Genomic DNA, 27,681 nt, shown 5'->3' on the forward strand with positions numbered 1-27,681 from the left:
CATGTAATTTTAGATAGCATCAAGAAAATCGATTTTATTTTTTTTTGTAACTCAAAGTTAATAACTGTAAACTCTTGAAATTTTCACCAAATATTATCGATTTCCATAATTGCTAATATTTTTAAATATTTTGACTCTTTTTGACCTTAATATAGAATTGAAAAATTTTTTGAAATTATTCTCGATAAAAACTTTTTCATAAAAAAATGTTTATAAAAGGTTCCCAACAAGTTTTTCTACCTCTATCAAAATGAAAACGTTCACCTGAATTTCACGCTATTTATAGCCATAAGTTATTTTAGATTGTTATTTAAAAAAAAAATGTTTACCTTTAATTATTTGATTATTTTTACAAAATCCTCCGCGCTCAGAATCGTTTTTCGTATACAATGATTTTATCATTAAATTAAAATGTATAACAAATCCGATACAACGGCATGCTTGACGACTGCGCTGTACAGCAGAGTGGTATCCACTTGTCCGCTTCTTTTCAATAAATAAAAACGTAAAATTTAAAAAAACTTTCACTATCGCAATAATTAATAAAATTATGCATCAATGCAAAACCATTGCGGGGATCCCTAGGGCGTCATGTTTTATCAAAAGTCCACAAAAGCTGGTCCACACAACGATCTATACGCTACGATACATTATAATAATATGTAGTGCGACGTGCGTATTTATATATAGACATACGTTTGTGCGGATAAATCAACAGAGGTTCGCCGAACATAATCGTTCGGAGAGATTGTTTATGGGTATAACACACGTGCGTGTATGTATCATAGGTATGGCTCTCGTCCATGATAATAACGTGTCTAAACTATTGCCTATAAGTACTATAAATTTATTTCCCGATGATGTATACCTGTTATGCGTGCCGTGTGCGCGCCGTACTTGGAAACGCGTCAATAGTATATGCACCGTGTGGGTCGAACCCGCTTCCATGGGGTCCCTTGACGCCACATCTGATAGAGCATAAGTCCTCCACGGGAGGGCGCAGGTAGGGTGGATCGCGCGGGAGGAGATCCGAAATGGGCCGTGAATTATCTACCGTTTGTTCACTATATATGTACTGCAGACTGTGTCGTCGGGAAGATATGACAATTAGTTAATTATTATAGAGGTACTTACATATATGTATTATGTATTATGTCGGATATTCGCGACACCCGCCGTATGCACGCGGATGAACCAGTGTTGGGAAAGAAACTCCACGATTAACGAATATGATTGAAGTTGATAAAAATAAGGTACAATTATAATTTAAAATCGATATAAGTTTCAATAAATAAACATTCATCGTATATTGCGACACAAATAGACTAAAATGACGTAATGTTGATGTTAAGTAGGTACAATATTATACAATTTGAGTACCTATGACAAAATTTGTTACCTAATAAAATCAATCGTAATTATATTGAAAATAAAATGGTACACCATTACAGTATTTTTATTTTATTATTATAATTAGCATATATTAATATATATATCACAGACGCGCATGTCGTCTTACTTTCGTTTTGTATTATCACGGAGTCCCACCATATAACTATACTATTTTCGATTACTTCATGACATTTATAATACGTGCCTACTATATATGTGTGCCTAAGTAATCCCGCTTCGCGTGTTCCGTGTATATTGCTACTGCAGGGTAAAGTAAAATATATTAAACTAACATCTTATTTCAATAGACGTTAAATAGTACTCAGTATATAACTAAATTTCTTGTAAAACTTATTAACATCAACCATTTTCATTAAAAATCCTCTCGTATTCCCCCGTTAGGTATTAATACGTTACCGTACCACAGATAGACAACGCTTTAGAATATTATTACCACTTAACACAATCATTCCCCATAATAATTAATAATTCAATCATAAACCATAATTCATTTTGTTTAGCTTTGTTTATTAGTCATAAAATATGTTTCAAATTATTATTAGTTATTTACTCATAGGTAGTAACGAATTAAATGAATATTAAATTTATATTAAAATTATTGAATTTTAAACCATGTATAGCTCCTATGTAATCATTTCAAATTTGAATCATTGCAGGTTAATCATATAGAGTTTTTTTTTTCGAACACTGGTTTAAGCATTCCAACGTCAGATGTAAAATTATACATATCTTTTTCTATACTTTTAAGACATTAAATTTTTAAACATGAAAATATAGTAAGTTATGATTAAAAATCCTTTAAAAACATAAATATAAACAGAATTAAACATTTTTTTTTTAGTATTTAATATTATTTTTTTTTACATTTTCTGTCTTTTCATTTTCAATCTGTAAAATGTATTAATTTTTGGGACCAACGTCAATATTTTGACAGTTTGAATGTTTACTGCAGATATCATAAAACCTGACAGAATATCAAAAATTGTGTTCTTGAAGTCTCTAAACACACACAGGCATAAACGTCAAGAAAGTGGCTAAATATCTACGCATTATAATAAAAAAAAATTGAATAGCTTACATCGATATAAATAAATAATAATAAAAACGTAGGTAAGCGGTTACGGCTCTGCTGTACATTAGGTTGTATGGGCCACTGTAATGAATGTGTAGTTTTTTAATTTAATGATATAAAATCATTGTATACGAAAAACGATTCTGAGCAAAGACTGTCTGTCAACTTATATTAGCTACTAAGTATGATAGTATTATTAAAGTAATTTATTTCACTGTTTGTAATATAGTAGGTACAGGCACGTATTTAGGGGAAGCAAGAGTAAGAGCTAAAATAATATACTTCAAAATTCTGAAGTATAAGGTTAGGTTATATAACTATATACAATATAACTGAAATTTTTAAATACAAAATAATTTGCAAATTTTGGTGATTTTGATGAAATTTAAATGCTTAAAAATGAAAAAAGTGCCTGTGTATCTTTAATAGGTATTTTGAAACTGATATTATAAGTTATAAGTTAGAGAACCTTGTACTAAATTTCCAAGCTTTTTGACCCAGTGAAAAGTTTTTTTTATTGTTATTTTGAATATCTATGAATAGCTCAGAATATTTTTTAATTGGTACCATGTATAGAAACTTATAAAATAAACATTTATTGAAAATAACAAGTACCTATATTCGTTTTTGAATTACAACAAAATGAGAAAATTGTTCGATGAAATTGTTCATTTAATATCCAATGGCGTAAAAATGTTAACTTGAACTCTCATAAAATATAAATGTGATTTTCCGATAAGCTATTTCATTGTTAAAGATAGAAAAACTTTCATTACATTTTTAAATATAAAGATGACATTTTTATGAATTTCTTACTCGTATTTATTTCCAAGCTCTTGTGATTTTGACTTAAGATTTTTTTGTGAATTAACAAGTCTTACGAGCAAAAAATTATTTACCGATAAAAATTTTAAAAAACTAAACAAAAAATTCTCATTGCCTATAAATAATTTATAGAGTCAAAATATTTTAAAAATTGTATAATGTATGGAAAATGGACATATAAACATTTGGTGGAAATTGAACCTATTTACTTTTATTAGTTTTTGAATTAAATAAAAATAACAAAATCCATTTTGTTAAATCTGGTTTTGCGTAAAATTTCCTGTTTTTCTTGATTTTTACATTCCCCCTCCCTTCTCAAATACCAAAAACATTCATTTTCTTACCAGAAATGAGAAAATATGTTGAAGCACTTTCAATAAAGGTTTAACAAGCCACAACACATTTTTTTTAATAATAATTTATAGGTACATACTTTTAAGAATGGTAGGTATACAATTATTTGTTGAGGGAGCTTTGATTGATTTTGGGCCACTGCCTGTGTATTATGCTGAATGTGAATATTATTTTGTTTCTTTTTTTTTTGTTGTAACAATTTTAGTCATTTTACTTCTAAAATAATACATTTTATAACAATTGATTTTCTTTATTTCAGGCAAAATAACGCGTACTTGTCATCAGAAAACGATGGAGATCCTGAAGTTATGTTGGAATTATTGGCCCGAATAGGCCAAAATATCATGAGAGTTAATGAATTGGAAAAGTAAGGCCAACATTAAGTATTTAAGACATCAACGTTGTGGAATTCATTTGTTTTTTCCAAAATTGATTTATTTCTCAATCATAAGAGTACAAAAGCAATAATATAGTTCTATTCTGTGGGCACTGAAAATATATATGCGCCAGCGGGGCACTGAGAAATAATATTATTTGATCAGATTGTTGGTATTCAGATAACCGTAACAAAATAAAATAAAAGTTTTGTTTATTACAAAAAAAAAAGTATGGTTATACAAATATTTTATGCAGCAAACGCTCAGTTCATTATAGATTTCCTTAATTTAAATATAACAATATTTTAAATTAGTTTTCTAACGATATATATTCAGGAATAATTTACCAATAATTCAATGACATTGACATATTATTTTAGTTCAGTTTAATAACTGTTCAGTTCAACATGTATAAAGGCATATAGGCATAGAATATATTTTTTAATTATTCCATACCGTAAATTATATATATTTTTACTACGTGAATGCTTGCAGACATGTATACAGTTAATCACCGAGTGAAACTAGCGTGAGAAAATCAAAATAGCTTAGTGTTACCAATTATACCTATATTATTATGATCGAATGAAAAACCTATAATATAATAATAATATGTTAACGCCGGAACGTGTTTTTATGCGGACATAATGTGCTATGCTGCTTCAGTAAAGTCGTTGGTATTTATTATATTGGTGTTCGATATTCCATCAGTCAAATGGATAAAAAAAAAATGGTTTACGATCGCTACAAAAAGCTGTTTCACAAAAAAATAATATATATTATACAACGCACGCGCGCGATGAAGACGTCATACAGAATATATACAGGGCGATTCATCATGTATGCTCAACCTCATTTTTTTATTTCATTATGAAATTATTCGAATTCATGTTTTTTTAAATTATTAGTATAGGTATACTTAAAATCCATATATTCAAGTTATTAGATTGCTTAATACTTTTATACCATTTAAGGAGCATTTAAATTTTCATGTGTGGTATATAAATTTCAAATTTATTCGTGTTCTCACTCTCAAAGAAAATTCTTAAATGTATTTAAAATCAAAATTTTAATTAATTAATTATTAAAGGATAAAAAGGGGTTAGCCAAACTGGTGAATCACTCTGTATATTATAAAAGTAAAAATGTATATATTAATATTATTATTATTATTATTATGTAGTATCTATACGGACCTTGGAAACTGTGACACTAGGTACCAATTTGTTTTGACATCCGTCACTCTCCTGTAGTATAGGATTTCTGCACTGATAAAAAAAATACAATAAATAAAATGATGCCTATATAGTTATATAATATACATGACCATATGGGTATATCGAGCGATCAGAATCAAATACGTTTAGTTTAACAGATTCAAAATAATGTGGCCAGCTAAACCTACGGATACATTTGATTTTACAGTACACACTACACCGTGATCAATACCTATGATAATAGGATATACAATGGATTCCACTTAATGTGGGTACCGGTTACTGTTAAATATATGGGTATCCGCGGAATATTGGTCTGGTCCCAATTCTAATATGTTACCTATTGACAAGGTTATTTCGGTTCATATGGCAAACCGCTTAATATGGGCAAATGAGTTTGATCCCAAATTTTTTCATCTTTTTATAGGTCGTTTTTGTAGTTTCTGTAAAATGTGGGGCGTTTTTTCGAATTTTAGATTTTAAAGAAAATTTGTTCAAAAAAATAATTTTGTTATTATATTATAGGTGGGTTTTTGTTGTAACTAAATTTAAGGCGTACCGATACATGTTACATTGATTTTCATTGATTTCCATTCAGACAAACAATGAAAATTTTTTGTTTATATTATTTTTAATAATTTCATATTTTTTTCTTACTGTAAATTAAACTTAAAATTAAAATGTTTACGAACATTTTTTTGGCATTAGAGCATTTTTGGGGTCAATTTTGATACTTTTTTAAGTCATCAACATCCTATCTCTAATTATAATATATACCTAATAAATGCTTAGCATAATACGTGACGATATAAAGTTATTTAGTGTACCTACCGATTATTTGTAACTATTTTGATGGTACAAGATAGGTATAGTAACCATTGATACTACCATAGTCATTAACCACGGGTATAAATACAAAATAGAATAGTTGTGATTTTTGAATATAATTACGAATATTACCATAATATATTGATATTATATTTTTGAATAACAATTTTGAATATTAATAAGGTAAGTTCTAATTTTGCATTAGGTAGGTACTATATACATTGCAGTAAATAATAATAATACTTTATGTATACACGGTTGCTGCGGTTGATATTTTAGAAAATAAAAATATTATTACACAAATAAGTTTGATAATATAGATCAGGGATGGCGAACCTATGTCACACGTGTCACGGAGTGACACGCCAATTTCAAATATAATTCATAATTTTTTCTTCACTTTCCAAAAAATTATAATTAATTAATAATTTGAAACTATTTTTAACTTATTATTGGAATATATCGTAAGAGATATTGTAATCTGTACTTTCTATTTCCTAAGCTCGTAAACGATTAGATTAGATTATCAATAAATTCGTTTTTGCGTTTACGTACAAACGTAGGTACAACAGTCAACAGATAGTTTCAGATGCCTTACATGACGACTAAAAAAAAAAAAAGGTCTGCAAAGTTTCTGACACGCGAGGCAAATAAAATCAAACCAAACATTTTGATTTGACACACAGTTATCAAAAGGTTCGCCATCCCTGATATAGATTATAGAGGGTGATTCAATGCTCACTCCATTTTTTCCAATAGTAATGAATTTATTAAATTCTAATTTTGAAATTGTATGTATACTTACTTAAGAACCATATTTTCTAATGCTTAAGTTGTTTTTATACCATGTAAGAAGTGGTATTTGGACTATGGCAATATTAACTTTTTTGTTTTTCAAAATTAACTTTTTTTAGTTTTCTATTGTAAAAATATTTATTTATATTTACATAATACTTTTAGTTTAAATTTACACAGAAATATGTATGAACATTATGTTGGTACTTCAATATTTGTGATAAATTTACCTACGTTTACATTAACATGCAAACTTAATTAACATGCATTTCCTGTGTAAATTACGTGGTGACATAAATTTAAATTTGACAGCATTTTTTACAGTGTATAGTTAAGCACACGATTTTTTCGAAAATATTGATGCATCTATAAATCCAAATTCCAAGTTATTACTATTTACTTGCTTCTGAATTATTAAACTTTATGTAACAAAAATAATAATCTTTAATAATTGTTGTGCATCAAAAATAAAATATAATATGTAAATATGTAATAACTAGGTAATATGTATTCAATCTAGTAGGTAGGTACCTACTATAATTATATCTACCAACATAAAATGTACTTAATATTAATTATTAATTACAATCGATGATTTTCAAGAAACCTCCCATGGAAATAATATTATCGTGGACTATTATTCTTAGCACAGAATAATTTATTACAACTAAAAAGTTAGGTACTCATTTTATTTTTTATTTACAAGTATAAAAATAATCAACTTATGAATTTATCAAAAAAAAATGGTGATCTCCGTTTTAATAAAGAAGTTTGTATGGCTATATAAATTTACAAGTTATTTTGAGTACGAAATTCATAAAAAATTTTCTTTTTAAATCTAAGATATGAATATTTAATTCATGATTCCTCATAAGTTTTTCTAACTTTACCAAAAAAAATGTCTACCTGAATATCAAATTACATTTTTATGAACGTTTGAAGTTTAATTGTTTACAACATTTATTAAATTTAAAATATAAAAATAAATTTGTAGTTAAAAATGTATAAAATGTTCAACTTTTATAGCTAAGGGTTAAAAATTTAAAACAAGGTTTTACGCAAATAGGTAATTATTTATTTAAATAAATTATTTTATTCACAATAATATCATCGTATGTACTTACTACTTAGTTATATAATATCATATACTGACCGCTGAATGCTGACTGACCCTCTTCACTCAGAATCGTTTTTCATATACAATGATATTATATTAATTAATTCAAATTTAACACCATCCTTAGCAGTGGCCTACTTATAACCTACCGTATAGTAGAGCGACACCCATTTGCCCACCTTTTTTTCACCTTGAAATAACAACAACAATTTTGAATTTCATATATCTACCGGAATATTTTTCTAAGAATTCTGATTTAGCGGGATGAAGTGGCACAGTGGTAATTACCTCTGCTATTTCTGCTGGCGCCCTCGACCCCACGAAATGTTGATCTCCCTCGTCTAAACTTTATAAAAAACAATCAATCGGTATATTGTTACGGTTGGTGAATGTCGTGCCCCAATTGATGGCCAGTGAACATCGTTGACACAGTGTATCTAAGGGGTGTTTCATAGATACGTAGTATGGTTCTATTAATGTAAAATGATTCACACATATGCGCTTGTAGTAACGGAAGTCATATTGTATAGTATACGACGGAAGTCATTTCAGTCAAATTCCAACACAAAAAAAGACTCCTCGACAGCAATAGCGTTCATTTATCAGCAACATAATATTATTATCATTGTGTTTACCTACCTACCTAGATACCTGTTTCATTTCTTAAAATACAAATTCCGAATGTATTAGAAAAAGTAATAAGAGATTATTAATGAAATACCCAAACGTATGATCTACAATCTGCATTCTGCACACAGATAATTCATTAATATTTCCGAGAATGTAATAGATACAAAAAAAAACTATTTGGGATTTTTTTATTATTAGTTGACTATAAAGTACAATATTTGTTAATATTGTACGTTATTAACAGTAAAAAAACTCGGAAGCATGACATGATATAATACATTTATTGCTTATTCGAATAGGTGCTATTCCCTAAGGTATCCCAAATTCATATTATCTTCTTCTATGCATTTTTATGTTTTTTTTTTAACACACAAATTTAATACCTATGATTGGTTTATGTATAAAATTATTATCAATTTTTATTTAAGGTATAACCTTAAATCAACGATAATATTTATCATTGGATAGGTATTTAATACAAGAAGTAGGTACTTACCTTCGCCTATAAAAACATTTAATATAAATACATATTGACTTTAGATGAAACAATGCCAATTATAATATAAGTAATAAAGCAATTATATGACATAAGTTATAAGCTCACGGCCTACATTTCAATCCACGTAAACAAATTTAACATTGACCTGCGAACTTCTATATAATATTTGTAGCAGCAGCAGTCAGTAGATTGTAGATAACACTGGCCGTCATTTCCAATGGGTAACATTGTATTGAAACATTGTTTATGAAAATAATATGATACGAAAATAACGACTGCACGACCCGTATACGGTAAGAGCGAAGTCCAGTGCCATTGCTCTAATGTTTTACATGGTTATACTGTCATAAGCGAAATAATTTCTTATCCGGTTATGTGAATGCAGAGTTCAAAAGCGTAATACATAGAACAGTCACTGATCCAGGTGAGCGAGGAAATCGTAGTGATCTCCCCAACTACACCACGACAGCACCTTTGTTAAAACAATGTGTGAGTGATTTACCGTCAAGCATGGTTACCTCATTTATATTCAATTTCTAGTTTTTGAAATTCATGTTTACTTAAGAGGATGATACCCATGCATTTCTATTTCTATTTGTCTCCGTCTTACACACGTATGACATATCAAATTTTCGTTCACTAGTTTCAATAGTGTGCTGTTAGTTTTGATATTAAAGTGATTTGACCTATAAACATTTTTTTAGATAATAACATCATCTGTGCTTAAGAGTTGAATTTTATTCGATATTTTATTTTCAAGCGAGATTTGAGCAATTTTAATATTTCACATGCCCACATCCTGCTTTAAACTGAAAATTTCGAAAAATCGGCAACGCTTAAGCACATAATATGATGTTATTAGGTACCTAAAAGTTTTATAATAGGTCAATTCACTCTAGTATCAAAACTAACAGCACACTATTGACACCAGTGAACGACAATTTGCTATGTCGTAGGTAGGTACTACGTGTGTAAGACGGAGACGACAAATGTACGGGTATAGCGTCCTCTTAAAGACCATTTTTTCCATTACTTATAGATTTTTATGTAATTTAAGTAAAGTCGTGTGGCAAACGGCAATACAATCTTATTATTTTCAAATTAAAACTACCATTTTTTAGTGTAAATTGTTACCTAATCTGATAATTTTTTTGAAAATTTTAATGTTCCTAAATCAACATTAATTAGAGGAATAATGTTTATATCAACTACAAAACTTAGATTTTAGACATTAAATAGGTACAAGTGTACGTTTATATATTTTACTAGCTGGTGTTACACCGGTTTTATTTCACTTTGAATTTTTTTTTCTTAATAAATGAAGAATTCAGTTTGGTAATGTTATTTTTTTTTTATTTTCTTAATAAAATGTTTTCATTGTTATGTACGATACTCAATAAATTTCGCTAACAAGTGGAATTGCCTTTGATGTATACGTGTTGATATATACGCTCTAAATTTGACTTTTCGTTTTTCCTCCTTTATGAGTGTTCTTTTGAACTACTCAACCGATTGATATGAAATCCAACATTTTTCACTTTTTCCATTTTCCACCACACGCTCATATTCTAATATGATTGAAAAATAAAATACACCCAGACCAAAATGATAACATAATTTCAGCTGAATTACCAGATCCAGAAAAAGATCCTATATTATTTGACGTAGTAACAAAACACATGATACATGGACCTTGTGGAGAATTAAATGTCAATTCACCCTGTATGAAAAATGGGAAATGCAAATGTAATTATCCTCGAGCACTGATTAATGAAACAAGAACAAATTCTAAAGGATATCCATTGTACAGAAGAAGGAGTATAACGGACGGTGGTTTTAAAACTACTATAAAAAATGAAAATGATGAATGGTAAATATAAACCAGTCGATGTAGATAACAGTTGGATTGTTCCTTACTCTCCACTTGTTTCAAAAATAATGAAAACACATATCAATCTTGAATCATGTAGGTAGTTCAGTCGTCGCAATAAAATACATATTGAAATACATTCACAAAGGGAGTGATCAAGCAATGTTTGCAATCGAAAATAAAAAAGATGAAATTGAAGACTATCAATCTGGAAGATACATAAATAGTACCTAATGAAGCAATATGGCGAATTTTAGGTTTCCCGATTCATGATCGATATCCATCTATAATTCATCTTAGCGTACACTTTGAAAATGGACAACGTGTTTACTTCTCAGATGAAAATATAGAAAAAAAGCTCCACAACTACCAGAAACCACATTGACCGCCTTTTTTAAATTATGTACAATAGATAATTTTGTCAAGACATTATTTTATTACGATGTTGCGAAATATTATACATGGGATAATTCAAGTAAAAAATTCAATACGAGAAAGCAAGGAAGTCCAGTTAATGGATATCCTAATATCTATAAAATTGACACTGTAGGTCGAATGTATACAATACATCCAAATAACCCAGAATGTTTTTATCTACGAATATTATTACATAATGTACGTGGTCCAACATCATTTAAAAACTTAAAAAGTGTGATGGTATTGAATATGATACATACAGAGAGCATGTCAAAAACTTGGATTACTTAAAGATGATAAACACTGGGATGATGCATTATCAGAAGCAAATGACACAAAACGATCAAGTCAAATAAGATCGCTTTTTATAATCATTTTGACATTATGTGTCCCATCAAATCCACAACAATTATGGGATAAATTTTAAAAAAATATGAGTGAAGATATATTATATCGAAAACAAAAATTGAATATTTGTGAGGAGTTAGATTATATTGATGAAATCTTCAATGAAACTCTCATAATCATAGAAGATTGATGTTTATTAATATCTGGAAAAAATGTAATACAATGGGGACTGACTTCACCGAATCGAATACAAAATACATCACTCCCAATAGAAATCTTACGTGAAACATCATACAACGTCACAGATTTAAATACATATATCAATAAAAATAAATCGCAGCTAATCGATGATCAAAAAGACGCATTTGAAGAAATTATGGATATTATTAAAAGAGACCAAGGAAGCTTAATTTTTTTAGATGCACCAGGAGGTACTGGAAAAACTTTTTTATGAAATTTAATATTAGCGGAAATATGAAAGAAAGGAGAGATTGCTTTAGCAGTAGCTTCTTCTGGAGACTGGAGTAGCAGCAACTTTATTACATGGTGGACGTAATTACCACTGAATTTCAATTTAACAGAGGAACCTTATTGTAACAAATAATACAATATGGTATAAATCATAAAACTACATTAAATCTATTAATCAATCTAAAAGGTATCAAGGGCGCCTATTAGGGGGTGTAAGTGTGTAACACAAAATTATTATCATTTTATTAGCAGTAAATAATAAAATATTTTTACTGATAAATGATGATAATACTAGTATGTAAACCTACTACACTAGGATTTGATTGATGGGCGTCCTTGATGGTAGTTTAGTAGGTAGGTACTTATAAAAAATAATTTTCATAAATGTTTTCAGTAGGTACCTAAGTTTCTCTTCTTCATTTCAACACAAACTTATACGTACATATTTTTATATAAGTGCTATTTGGTTAGCAGATCAGATTAAGAATAAAAGGTTAAGCTTCGCTGAACTAGAGTTTTTGATACTTTCAATTCTGTCTTGCCTCGCTGGGATCCTAGTTAAGTTTAGATTGAACTTAGTCCAATTGAGCACATAAAGTTTACCAACCTAGTTCCAAAACATTGATCTTAATTGAAAAAAACAAAATCTCAAAATGAAACGTTCAAAAGTTCATAATATTATACTGTTAAATATAATATTGCTATTTATTATCAATACTTTTAGCGTTTTCATGACTTCATCAAGAATTTCAAAAAAAATTATAAATACTGATAACCAAGATACAATTAAATCCCAATTTCTAATTTTTCCTACAAAATTTAAAATTCCGTACTACATGACAAAAATAACTATTTTACGGCTAAGACATATGGAGACAATTAAGTAGGTACCTAAATTACGAAAGTATACTACCTATAACCATTTTAAATTGTACTGTACATATAGGTAGGTATACGCATTTTTGTACCACACTCGTAGTGCACACAAACATTCGTTCATACCTAATGCCATGACAAATGTTGTCATGCCAATAGGTAACATACTTAAATACTTTTATATTTCTACAATCTAGATCGGTATAATATACCATGCAATTTCATAATATTTTTAATATATTTATTACCTATTTAGGTAGGTAGATACTTCTACCCTAGTACCTACCTATTATATTATTTTCAATTTTAGCTTTTTGAATGGTTAAATACTAGACTGATGCCGTACCATGTATAAGAATAATTAGGTAGTTGTAGGTATTATATTGGTATTCATAGAAAAATGTGATTTTTATCTTATATGGAAATATTGCTTAATTTGGTCAATCATTAATAGTTACATTTCGCAGATACCTACCTACTACGTACCAACCTTCAACAAATCAGCTGTCGCGGTACAATTTTGCAATAGCCATAATGGGAATATTATTAATCCGTGTTGAATGTTCAGTTCTCTAATATATATTAATATTCATGTGAAACATAATATTATAAATTAACATCATAAAAAATGTTTTGTAGTCTGTTGTTTGTATCATAAATGAAAATAATTGTGGAGAAAGGATGAATAAATCATATTATATTGATTAATCATTAAAAATCATAAAACAAAATAAAAAATATTTTCCCTGTAAAAGGACAATTATAAACTAAATTAATTCTCAAGAACATTATTTTTGAAAATTAATATTAAATTTTAAATAATTTATTATAAGACCATGTACATTAAAAATATATTATACGAGATATAAGTGAGTTTGAAATGTTTAAGATCTTAAACAAGACAGCTGCTATAGTTAAATTCTTTGATCGAGGTTTAACGTTATTTTCTTGAAACACAAAAGTACATTGATTTCTCAATCTATTGAATATGGTTAAATACAATTTTTATTTTTTTATTTTTTTTTTTGGGGGGGGGGGGCGGGATTAAAAGTTTATAAGATCATATTTATACGTAGAAATATAGACAAATTCATAGCCGAGGGGAGATTAGCCTAGCCTAGCTAGCCCCCAAAAAAATCTGTCAGTCCCCGTCCTTTTTAGATGTGTGGGATTGAATCACCCCTCACATCTATGTTAATATTTTTGGCCCCCTGAAATTTTAATGGAGTTCCGCCTATGGTAATATAAAATGAAATCAAGCTTTCTGTATTTATTTGCTAAATCATCAATCACTTCAGCAATCTCAAAAGTTGTTGATTAATCCAATTATACAATTTGCATAAGACTTTGGTTATTACACCACAGCCCCAAAACACACACACACAACCAATCTAAAACTCAGATACCTATAGTTATGAAAAATTAATTTAAACATGAAAACAAATTATAAAACTTAATGTACGTGACTATGTATGAAATATCATAACAAATATGCATAGGTAGGTACCTAGTAGTAATAATTGTAATTTTGCAGTTGTACCTATCTTTATCATACCAATATATCTACCTAATTTAATGTTCCCATATCCAGAAATTATATTTTGTTGAATCCTCAATTTAATTAATACATTTTTAAGAAGTACAATTTTATAATTAAAACAACAATTTAGGTACTATTTCTCAAGGCTAGGCAAGTTAACTAATTTTTAAGTCGTAAAAGCTACAACCACAAGTTAAATAGAATAAAGAAGACATCAACTTCGTCAAAAATTAAATCAGTTACAAATTTTTTTTTTCATACATATTACATATTTAGAATCCATACATAGGTACTATATAATATCAAGGAGAAAAATGTAATTTGTTAAATAACTTAGTTAAAAGTAACTTAACTTTAACTTTTTAACGTCCAGACTTGCTATTTCTTGTTTGATCCTTAGTGGTTTCAACCATTCTATTATATAGTTACTAATTAGGTGGTGTGCAATACTACAGTTCAAGATATATTAACATAGTAGGTATGTAAGGTATGTTCCCTACCCAGCTTATAGATTACAATATGTATTACATAATAGTCATAATTATTCTGTAATGATGATTCATTGTTTTATATCATTAACATTTTTGATGACTTATTAACTATATACATTGCTACAGCTGATGTACAGTATACGTGTTTGATAACAAAAAAATAAATATTAATAAAATATGTGCATAAATGCCTATTTTGGTTTAATTGGCAGCAGGCAAATTACATCATATTTTATTAAAATCAAATATTCAAGTAAGAAAAAACAAGGTATATTTTTAAAATGCCCAGAGTATAGTATAAAAACAGACATACCATGTTACACCAAAGGTTGGTATAGGTACTGTTATTATCCAACATTGCAAAACATTGATACACTTTTAAACTTCCTGAGGGGATACAACAACTTTATCCATAAACTAAAGTTTATAACAATATAATTATATAACTTACCTGTGAGTAAATTTCACTACTAATAAGTTGTTCTAAAGGCTAAGTGACTTAGACCTTTCAATACTTATAGAGAATCAATTTGAGTTCTTCAGGCATTTAATAGGAATTAAACACAGTTCATATTATGTACAACTTTAAATATTTCAATTTTTAAAATTGTTTTAATTGTTTTCCAGTTCTAAGCGTGGGCTTGATTTGGGCTTAAGCCGAGGCTACTCAGGCACACAAGCAGCAAAACATTTAATGGGCATGGCAGCGGCTAATTTTGCTGGTGGTCCAGGACGCCGACGTCGCAGTGATATGCTTCCTAAGCTTCTTACACCTTAAACTTTTAGTTTGTTAAAAATTATATTTACAAACTATTTCATTAAAATAAATACTAAATATTATATAAATATATGAATTATATATATATAATATAAATATATATATATATTTATATTATATATATAGACATATTACAAGTCAATGATTATTATAAGCATAATCCATCCATTGTTTTGTGAATGTTATCCCACCTTCAGTAGAATGTTAACAGATTATAAAATGTTATAGATTAGCATAATTGCTTACTGTACGTGTTTCTTTTAATTAGACTATTTAAATTGTAAACTCAATGACTTAAAATGTTTAACTCTTATTTTATTTTATGTCGAAATACAGCATTCCTGTTTTAAATTGTGTTCTTAATATTCTGCACCTTCAATATCTGAGTTTCAGGTAAACTGTGTTAATGTAGGTACACAACTGTATTCATAAAAACAACAAAAATATTATTTTTAAATGATTTTAATAAAATATAATATATATACAGCATAGTATTATAATAATAATTATTATTATGATAGATCTAAAAGAACACTACAAAATAAAATATAAATAAAACCAACATAAATTCATACACAAACAATACCTAATATTAAATGCCATCTAAAATATTAGAAATATTATTTTGTAATTTTATCATAATATAGCCTAATGATTTGTTAAAACACAAAACAAAAACATCACAATTAATAATAATAAAAACGTAATAATAATTTAAAATAATACTCATCAATTGTAACTAAAAATAGACAATCGAAAAACAAAAGTTAAACAATAATAAAGTGAAATATTAAAAAAACAATAATTATTATTTTAGTTTTTTGAAATACTGACTAGGGATCTTTTATGCTCATTTAGACTAAGTTTTAGATTATTACACATTTAAAATCTAAACATGGTAAATATTGGTAACAAGAATATGATTTCATAGATTGTGCTTCTTACAAAATGACGAACAAATAATTAAAATAAAACATAATTAATGTAATTAATTTAGGAGAAATCACAAAAAGACTGTAGGTGTGTAATAAATAAGTAGATAAGTAAAGCGATTATTATTAAAATTATTTTTAGTTTTATTATAACTTAAAATCATAAGAGCTGACACCATTTCAAGACTGATACCTAAAGAAAAACATAATTTTAAGTTAAGTACAAGTTGTTATATGTAGATGCTTCTAACTCCGGGAAACATACCCTGAACTCCGCACGAAAAATGAAATATCAGTTAGAGCTTAGTATATATATAAACAAAAAATACATACATGGGTATTAGTATTCTGTCACAAAATGTTGGCAAGCCAATTTAACATTATATATTAAATAGGTATAATTAATGGGACAAAATTTTTTTTTTTAAAGAAACCTAATAAAATGCTAATATCTAGTATATCTTTAACTGTTTAAGTCTATAATTATAATTATATTAATTATTATTGTATATTATGTAGTATATATTCAGTGTGAACTCTACATAAAAAACCACTTAACACATTATAGCATTGCACTCGACACAAAAATAAAAATAAATAAACAAATACATACATGTGTATAAAGAAAAACAAAACAGAATACAAAATGAATAGTTCTTAGTGAATTCCAAATAAAACATCAAAAAGTGTAGATAACATATTATAACAAGTTAAAAAAAATTATTTAAATGTCTATACAAAAATTAACAATTACTCAAATTTGTTTTTAAGAAACTTTACATTTGAACTAAAACATAAAAGTAAATATTATATTATTTAAATGCAATTTTTTTTCAAAATTTTAGCATTTTACATAATAGATTTAACCATTCAGAACATTGTTTTATTATTATTATTTTTTTTTTTTTTGTCAACATTATTGTATGAACAAAAAATTGAATTAACATTGGAAATTTATAATGTGACTTCACTAGGAACTATCCAATTCCGAAAAAAAAAATTAATAACATTAATAATTACCATACAGTAATTAATATTAGACAAGCTCTTTAGAATGTTTAAACAGATAATAAAAGCAATGAAATCGGATACCTGTTGTTCAAATGGTGGTTCAATACAAATGGCACCGATTTTAAACATAAAATAATACATTATGATGAGGAAAATTATTTACGTATACACTTAAATTATTGGCTAAAAAAAAATTGTTCTATTCATTTTAATAGTTGATTAAACCATATTTGATTATTTTGAGTAAATAAAAAGGTTTGAGAAAACTTAGGCAGTGGTGTACGCAGAGGTCAGAATACACTATATAATAATAATATGATATAAGTAACAGCTAGTAATATTTTAATTTAGTTAATTATTAATAATTATTTTTATTATTATTATTATTATTATTATTATTGTTATAATATATATTATATATATGTTTATTTTATTTTTACAAATAACTATATTTCAATTATCTATTATGTCTCTAAAGTCCCAATTTGTCAAAATCTAACAACAAGATAGGATCAAAAGAAATATATTAATTCAGATATTGTAAACAAGTTAACAAAAGAACACAATCAATATAAAAAGAGATTGTATCTTATCTAAGGTAGAGCAAGATTTTGATATTGTATAAATATACTTAAGTATATTTATATGTATGAAATGTACTATTGTCATTTTAGTTCGGCATGGTGTAGATATTCACACAATGATGTAATAACAATATTTCTGAGTTTTCTGACTCTTGGACAAAATTGATTTCCTGCGAACGCCACTGGCTAAACAAAGCCATCTTAGTAAAAACCTACTAAATTATAATAATTTCGATACAAGCAGAATTTCTCATAAACAGTTTGGTCCTCCTATTTTAATATTAATTGTGTACTGAGGTTGCAAAAACAAAATGTATAAATGTATCTAAATAAAATAGACAGTTTGCATACCTTAAAACTCAGCAAACTCTTTGGCGCATTTTTCCGTCGAAGAGATTCTCAATGCTTCTTCCTCGTATTCGTCAAAATTGCTTGTGTCTCCTGGTCCTTTGCACCTAGGAATGAACGGAGCTTCAATTTTCTTCTGGAACACGGCAATCCAATCTGTTGATGCAAACCACTTGTGTCCTTTGATATCGTTGACACCGTTCTTCAGGTTGCCAAATCGTTTAGTAAGATCCACTTGTAGCAAGTTCCTCAGTAGGTCTTTTAGGTCAGAACCAAAATGTGATGGGAAGCGTACTTTGCCCGAGACGATTTTCTCGTATATCTGTATAGGTTGATCAGCAAAGAACGGTGGGTAACCAGCAGCCATTTCGTATACTAGTACTCCAAGAGCCCACCAGTCAACAGCTTTATTATATCCCTTGCTTAATATAATTTCAGGCGCCAAATACTCAGGCGTACCACACAGGGTCCATGTTCGCCCTTTGACACGTTTCGCAAAACCAAAGTCAGTCACTTTCAAATAGCCCTGCGAATCGATCAGCAAGTTTTCTGGCTTGAGATCTCTGTAGATTAGGTCAAGATAGTGTAGGTACTCGAATGCTAGCACTATTTGAGCCGCGTAAAAACGCGAATGTGGCTCGCTGAATCGGCCAACTTTCCGCAGGTGAGAGAACATTTCACCTCCCGGCACGTATTCAAGCACCATATATAAATTGGAATTGTCCTTGAAATGGTATTTCAAACTGACGAGGAACGGGAAACTGATTGCTTGTAAAATTCTCTTTTCGTTCAACGTGTGTTCTACCTGTTTCAACTTGACCACTTTCTGTTTGTCGAGTATTTTCATGGCATAATACTCCTTGGAAGCCTTATGTTGTACAATCATGACACGACCAAACGAGCCCGTACCCAACGTCTTGATACGGTCAAAGTCTTCAAGGGCCGCCGTGTTCGTTGGGTTCTTTTTCCACTTCTCCTCGAAATCCTCCTTGGCCTGGTCGAGGAACTCTTTGACGCTCTCGGCCGAGTCGCCTTTCTTGTTAGCCGTCGCGGCGTTGCCCATTGCGTTCGCTTTTTTACCTTCCAGGGCTCCCAACGAACGAGTTGTCATTAACTAACGTCGTTCAGCTGATTTTTAGTGTGCTGCGCCGAACGTCCACTGCACGGTCAACGCTATATTTTAATCGAAACCGTCTCTATACTGTCAGGTTAATCAAGCCTTATAGTGTATCATCACGGGCTTACCTCAGAATCGGACGAGGCTGGTTCGGCGGTACGACGGCGATATTCGCAAACGCTCGGGCACTGTCATAATTAATTATTGTTTAATCAACGACTTACGGCGATCGGTAATGGGATTAAAATCACGGAAATACATAAACAAAATGGTCAATAGAAAAAATTGATAGGGAAAGAATTTTTCCTTTTTTTCCCCCGACCAAAAATTCTCAAAATGGCCGATCGACCAGCTGCGGGCGATCCGTGGAGGAGACGACTTCCGGACCCTGGAAGAAAAAGCGCACTGTGCACCGCCACCGCATGATTTCCCTTCACACCACCCATTGTAAGCACAACAACTACCGTCGCCACTCGCCCGTACTCCATGGACCATGGCCCGACAGCCCGTATGCCACCGCCGGGCACCGACGATCTGTCCGTGGTCTGTCTACTGTCTCCCTCGCGGCCTCACCACCGCGCCGGGGAATGGCAATTGCCAATAACGACCAAAATGGCGACCGGTCTCGTGCGGTGTTCGAACAAAAAAATATTATCATGTCAACTGCTCATTAGTTACTTCACAAGTTAATTTGTAGTATAACTACAAACAGTTTATTAATTATTATTAAGTCATCTCTTCAGACTTCCTCGCCGATCATCCCTCTTGGCGGCTTCCCGAATGCCTGCGCAACTGGCGCGTCTCTTACACTATGACATTAATTCTTCATAATATATAATTATTAATTACCCAATAAAAATGTAAAATACACCAAAGTATTGAACATAATATTATTATCGTGTGGTTGTGTAGTACTTTTACGGCGTAGTGATGAACGTTACATTTATCCTGTCTTAGATCGAAAATTAAGATTAATAGTAGTACCGTCGAACTCTCTTTTTGCCATCTGAAAAATAACCAGTTTACTATTTAGTAGTTAATCTTAATTGAGTAAATACAATATCTTCCGAGCTCTTGTTATGAACACATAACATTATAATATATTCCATGACATCATGCATAGCCAAGCCTAATACGTTTTCTACTTTCTAGTTTTTACACCATAATATTGGAATATGTTAAAAGTATTAATTATTTAATATATCAACATTTAAGATTTCTAAAAGGAAACATTGTGCACGTCACACGAAATGTTTACAACTTTCGAACATAACTTCAAGGATTATGACTAAATTATTTTAAAGATCCATTATGGTAAGGGTTTACCTAACGTAAACAGATGATTTAATGTTTATTATGTTTTCATCATAAATTATTACAGAAAGAAAATATATATATATACACATTTTAACAATATTTAAATATTTAGTTAGTATGACGTTATACCTACTGACTACTAATATAATACTTATAGACTTAATAATAGCAACATGTCTTAAAAATGTAATAGACAACTTGAATAATAGACCAGTTGGATGGTTTATTTTATTTTAAAGTTATTCTGTACAACAAATGGTATATACAATACTATAATATATTATATTATTAGTATATTATGAATACTCAAGAACATATCACTGGCAAAGTAATCATCTTCATGACTAGTGACTACATCACATCACATTTAAGTCAATACGTTATAATAATCAATGCAACACGAAAACAAGTTTTAGGTATTTTCAAAAAAAAAGGAATCTTAATCTTAACGTATTACGCATTTGTCACCAGTCATCACAAATATAATTATTGTTATTTATACTATTATAATTACTGAAATTTATAACTATTACTTAAGTACAAAATACTAATAGCATATTTACTCATAATGGCCTTTTATTATGATTTTAATAAACAAAAAAATACTTTAAAATATTTATAATTTGGGCTAGGAATTGATACCATAGACGAATGAAAAATTCATAAATGCTCTATTCAAAATAATGCACTAAAAACTAACAATTACACCAAATATATTAAGAATACAATTCTTTAAAATGTAATAATATACATAGTAGATAGAAATATATTTCAATAAATTATGTAGGATAATATACTGATATTATAGTGAATAATGATAAACTTGTATCAGATCATAAAAGTATTATATTATATTATACATTTTGACGGTTTTATAATTTTACCCATTTCAATATTATTAGTTGGGTGGAATTTAAAATTATGAGATTAATAATTAATCTCATAATTTTGATTGTTAGTATTAGTAGTGAAATATATATTAATTTACAGAATCTCAAAATACACTTTTCAAATTAAATTATTATTAAAATACCATAAAAATTCTGTTATAACAAAAAAATTAAACCAAAGAAGTAATTTGTACCATAACATTAACTTCACCAGAAAAAAAAAATTCTGAATGCATTGAAATTCCTGCATAGAAAATACAAACTTATAAAATCAAATATCTATTACGTAACTCATGACTGTTAAAACCAAAATGCATTGAATAAGTTAGTGTAATAGACCAAATCACTTTGATAATTAACCATAGAAATATTAAGCATGAAATAAGAATACAATAAATTCTCATAATTTTAACAGAAAATGTTATTTTTTTACCATTAATATTGTAAATGAAACATTTTTTTGAACAAATCTGATTATTTTTATTTTAACCAATTTTTAATATAATTTACCTATGAAGAAAAACATTTTCATTGAAATGCTAATGAATTTGAGGATACTACCTACTAAGTAAATACTCATTACATGTATTGTATTAAAAATGTCACAAAACAATTGTTCTCTTAATTATGACTAATTTACAAATTTAACTAAAATATAATACTTGACAAACAATACAAATTATAATTATATTTATGTGAAAAGTTTATATTATAGCATATTAATTGTAGAACTTGTTAGTCTCTCTTTTATTATTATTATTACTTAATAACTATATATTATAGTTAACATTAACATTTTTATAAAATAAAATTAATGTAATTAAAAAATAATTTGGTATTGAGTAGGATTTAGTTAATCTAATAAATCACAAATGCATGTTATACATTCTAGACAATTTATTAATTAAAACAGATACAGTACAGTACAATTTATGACTGTGTAAGATACACAGATTTTAGTATTACCAAAACAGAACTTTGAAAAATATCATTAAATAATCATAAAAATTACACCAAATTTATACAAAGAAAAATTTAATGAAATGGGGTGTATACAAGGGTAAAAAAAATAAAATAGGCAGGACTTTATAGACTATATAATATATATAATTACCATTGGTAAATATATTTAATACTAGAACTGTATTATGCTAAATAGGTAAATTGTAATTACAACCATATTATATTATAGTTTTAAAAATGTATTCCACTTTGAACTTATAGATAAATTGTTTATTTAAATTTAAAGTAGAATATAATACAAAAACCCTACTAGTGGGACCACAACAGGTACTACTAATTTTCTAGCTACTTACATTGTAGTTTAGAGAAATATTGATAGTTTTCAATATTAAAATTAAAAAGAAACCATCCCTTGTCTAAAACTATACTTTTGTATAATATAATTTTACCATATCCTATAGTAAAAAGATATAAAATAAAAATTGACCAAGTTCATTAAGACGTAAAAAAAACCATTAACTTAAAATTAAGTTTAAAATTAATTAATTATCAAAGTACCGCGGAGCTGTCGAGTTTTGAGAAAAGGAAACATTTGTACGTCATATTATAATTTGGAGCAGAGTTACAAATTGAACATGGAGAGTTTATAATTCATGTATCAAAGAGATCTGCTTCGAAGTCAAAATGGTAGTTATCATTATAACAAAAGGAGGGTAGGGTCTAGAATAATTTAATGTCAAGGACATGTGTTTACGCTTCGACAAATTGGGGCTCCGCAGTAGCTGGATCTTCTTCGGCTTCTTCTAACTTAGCCTTCTTCTCGCTGTCTTCAGGTTCAACAGCTGCTTCTGAAGCACCAGATTTCCTCTTAACACCTTTTTGACAACTGTCTGTTTCTTCTTCATCGTCTAAAACAAATGAATATAAAGTTAATTAATTGAATCTTTGTTAAATAAAATAATGATTAAATATTATCAAAACAAACCTTTGGTATCACCATTCTGTTCTTTTTCTACTACATCATCATCTTCCTCTTCTTCTGAAGCACCATTTTCTTTAACTTCATCGTCTTCCTCTTCAGCTTTTGCAGATCCATTTTCAGCAGCCTTTTCTTTCACTGGGGACTCAACTTTCTTGGCTGGAGAATCTGGCACCTTCTTATCTTTCACTGGTGAGTCAGCTACTTTCTTTTCTGGGGTGGTGACAGTTTCACTAATAAAAACAAAAATAATAATAAAATAAAAATGTGTTACAAAATCAAAAAAAGATGATTCAACCAAACATCATACGATCATTATTATGTATCTACAAGAAAATAAGATTTAGAAAGTATGGGAAGTGGTTATATAAAAATTCCAGCAGGTGGTCAGCGGCTGTTTAATTTATAGTCCAGGTGTTTGCCAGCAATTGAAACAATTCTTTTATTCATGAAACAGGTTAAAAGTAATAATTTTATCCTATACCCAACATATGCACTTACTAAAACACGATGGATTAGGGTATAATTATCAAATATTTAATTTGTTTACACAGAGAATGAGTAAATGAATGAACACATGAGGTCGACATAGATAGTCTACTAAATTATTAAGAGCAATATTGACAACTAACTAATGAGCCAATTATGGGGGCAATGATGATTACAAGAATGAGGGGTCAACGTGCTACATGGCCGACCTCTGTAAATTGTGATTTGATGGAGCGTGACACTGCATAAGTAACAACACACATCATGTTATTATTATACGTTATCGATAATTTAAATGTTTTTTTTTTGCGAGGGTTTAGACATACGTGCGCGGCTGGCGACATGGTCAGATAAGCGAACACTTTAGACGGACACCTTGTGATCCGACAAAAAAAAACCTGCACGGCGTCTGTCGGCGGCAAGGTCAACAAACGAAGAGTTTCGTATGCGATCGACAGGTAAAACCGCTTCCGAGCACCGACCATGTGATTCCCACGCCTGACCGCGACAATCGCCTGAGGCCGGTTGTCACATAAGGGAAAATACTGAAATAGTGTTTCGGGTGAAACGTTCCGTCAACCAGCGAGGGTAGGCTACCGATGCCGAGCGTCCGCCGGGCGAAGCGGCGTCATGGGTCGAGGGAGACGACGATCGTCGGCAGCGGTCAAAGACTCGCGGCGAGCAAACGTCTCGGCGCGGCATTGGCGTCGGCGTCCTAAGAGGTATGCGCGCGATCGCGGCGGACGGGGGGAAAAGCGGCCCCCCACGACTGTGGTGGCGGCGACGTTAGCACCCGCGGCCACGGCGCGTCGGCGCGAAGAACGGCGACAATAATGATACAAAACAATAATAATAATATATACAATACCTACATTATACTTTTAATAATAATAATAATAGTAATAATAATCCTAATAACATTAATAGGTAATAATATTGTCAATAATTATTAATAATGGTAATAAAGACTCACATAACATCAGCTACAACGTCGGCCATTATGTGCGGTATTTTTAGCGTTTGTCAAGAGAAGAGCAAGCGAAAAGCGGATAGGAACTGTGTTGTGCGTTGGGTAACGGACTCGGAATAAATAAACCGTAGAGCAAGAGCGACAAAGGGAAGAGACGCGGCGTTTGCGTTTCGCGAATGAGAAGAAGCGTCGGTGGCGGCGGCAACAATGGAGGGAATGCCGCCGGACGCCGACCGCGGCGCGTACCCTCAACTATCGACCGCGCGCTGAAACTATCGATGTCGTGCCGGACCACGTCCGCCGGTCACCAGACCCGATTCGGGGCTCGGAAACGTTGCAGACGACACGGAAACGACAGGTGTTTACCTCTGACAGGCTCTCGTCGCAAAAAATCCCATTTCGGGTGGTTTTTGAGGGCTCAGAGTTGCCAAAATCGAACGGCCATCGATCGCGATTCTGTGGGCCCGATCGGCGTGGGTGAAAACCGTTGAACCATTAGGGCGCATGCGCAGTGACCTCGATCGGTCGAGCCAATCCGATATGGCGACATCCGTGCGGCGTGACCAACAGCGTGGGCTGCCCGGTAAACAATCTCACGGTTGGCAACACAGGTCGGCTTTTATGTTTTCACGACGCTCGCGACCCCTCCGACCGTCGTTCATCGAGAGTTCACGACCACTCGCCTCCGACCATCGCTGTAATCCAACAATTTCGCTCGCTTTTTATACATCTTTTTTCTTTCCACATTATTCTGCCGTACGTTTTATTATTATTATTATTACTATACCTACCATTCGTTTGTATTGGGTTTTTTTTGGCGGGTTTACAACTGTGGCGGCGGGAGGGAAAAATCAACAATATCATAACATTTATTATGGTATATGATATATATTATATATTTTGGTCGGCCGCCGCCGTAATACTCGTATTTAATATTATTATCATCATTTCGCAGTGGTCGTAAAAATATAATAATATAGTTTATACTAAATAGTAAATACTGTTGTACGAAATAATATGTAGGCGGTTGCTATCTCTCCTTTTATCCAAACGATCATCCTTCGTAATATTATATTATTGTTGGTAGACCAATCTAAACAATAATGGTAATATGGTCATTATTATGACGTGATGACCGTTGCTGTTTTTCTCGCCATGCGATCGATGATCCGAAATCCTGTAACCGCGTCCTCTACGAACTTTGCGTTATTTATCGACTCATCGTATGTTCGTACCTGTGTAACTGTTCAGTGTTTCGTCGTATTGGGTGCTCAAATTCCATAAATAAAAATAGGACAAATTTTGTCTTACGCGTCCATCCAGTAATCACCCCCCAGTAAATACATTTCGTATTCAGCTATTAAAATGCTACATCTCATCATACTACTTATTATAGTTACTACTTTCAAAATATGTATAAAAATATAATATAACCCATTGAGTAATATTACGCTACGATATAATCGATACCATTCATCTACTTTTGAGTATTTTTGTTCGGAAATTCCGAAGTCCTAGCTAATCTGTTGCTCACCGTCGCAATTATATTGTTAATTGCCAATTGATATTGATAATAACATACGTACATTAATGCGTGTGCAGTGTACAAAATATCGAAACGAACGAAAAAGTAAATAACCCCCTTGCCCCTCTCCATTGTGAGACCTATTATTTGGCGGCGGTGTACGCCATCGTCATAACATCTACAATATTTTTTCATAATTTTTTTTTTCCCGTCTTTCAAGTGTGCGTGTCACACACACCGACACCGTGTTCTTTGGCAGAGCAGCTGCAGGACGCGTGCCAGATGCCGACGGTGTAATAATAATATTATAAAAACCACAAAGGAGTAATGAGTAGTATGGGACGACGCCACACCAACGCCGACGATCGATTTATTAAACGGAAATAACCGAACGTTGTTACAATATTATGAAAATTATTATTTCAGGCGGTCGAAACGCCGCGTTAATCATATTTTGATATTGATGGAAAATCATAACACTTCGCGACGATCACTCTCTTGCCTCTTGTCTATAGTTATATGGCTATATTATTATTCCTCGAAGGTAAAAATAAAAATTCGGAAAAACCGCAATGTAGACAGGTTTTTTTTTTGTCCACGTCTCGACACAATTCTGACTTTCCGAGAAAAAAATACGA

General features: G+C 30.3%; 3 protein-coding genes across 3 annotated transcripts in view; 1 reads left to right on the plus strand and 2 right to left on the minus strand.

Annotated features, from left to right (window-relative positions):
• The window catches only part of LOC100161160 (diuretic hormone class 2), a 53,700-nt gene extending 37,431 nt beyond the window's left edge, over nucleotides 1-16,269 (plus strand). Inside the window, exons 3-4 of the mRNA XM_008191596.3 lie at nucleotides 3,924-4,031; nucleotides 15,768-16,269. Of these exons, the coding sequence (XP_008189818.1) occupies nucleotides 3,924-4,031; nucleotides 15,768-15,918 (259 nt within the window). The 3' untranslated portion in view covers nucleotides 15,919-16,269. The remainder of the gene's footprint in view (nucleotides 1-3,923; nucleotides 4,032-15,767) is intronic.
• Nucleotides 16,270-16,973: 704 nt separating this feature from the next.
• On the minus strand, nucleotides 16,974-20,240 carry LOC100159120 (cAMP-dependent protein kinase catalytic subunit 1). The gene is made up of 2 exons (XM_008191597.3): nucleotides 20,039-20,240; nucleotides 16,974-19,966 (listed from the first exon to the last, which is right to left on the minus strand). Exon 2 carries the CDS (start codon nucleotides 19,902-19,904, stop codon nucleotides 18,798-18,800), a length of 1,107 nt encoding a protein of 368 aa, XP_008189819.1. The 5' UTR covers nucleotides 19,905-19,966; nucleotides 20,039-20,240; the 3' UTR covers nucleotides 16,974-18,797.
• Nucleotides 20,241-22,999: 2,759 nt separating this feature from the next.
• LOC100168004 (uncharacterized) lies at nucleotides 23,000-25,727 on the minus strand. The gene is given in 3 exon segments (NM_001162300.1): nucleotides 23,000-23,988; nucleotides 24,066-24,292; nucleotides 25,522-25,727. Coding segments are annotated over 3 exon segments (411 nt in total). The 5' UTR covers nucleotides 25,548-25,727; the 3' UTR covers nucleotides 23,000-23,830.
• Nucleotides 25,728-27,681: the final 1,954 nt, after the last annotated feature.

This window comes from Acyrthosiphon pisum, chromosome A2, assembly GCF_005508785.2.
Source record: "Acyrthosiphon pisum isolate AL4f chromosome A2, pea_aphid_22Mar2018_4r6ur, whole genome shotgun sequence".
In the NCBI taxonomy this organism is placed as follows: Eukaryota; Metazoa; Arthropoda; class Insecta; order Hemiptera; family Aphididae; genus Acyrthosiphon; species Acyrthosiphon pisum.

Coding starts and splice junctions, on each gene's coding strand:
- LOC100159120 (XM_008191597.3), bottom strand. CDS start 19,904: ATGACAACTCGTTCGTTGGGAGCCCTGGAAGGTAAAAAAGCGAACGCA.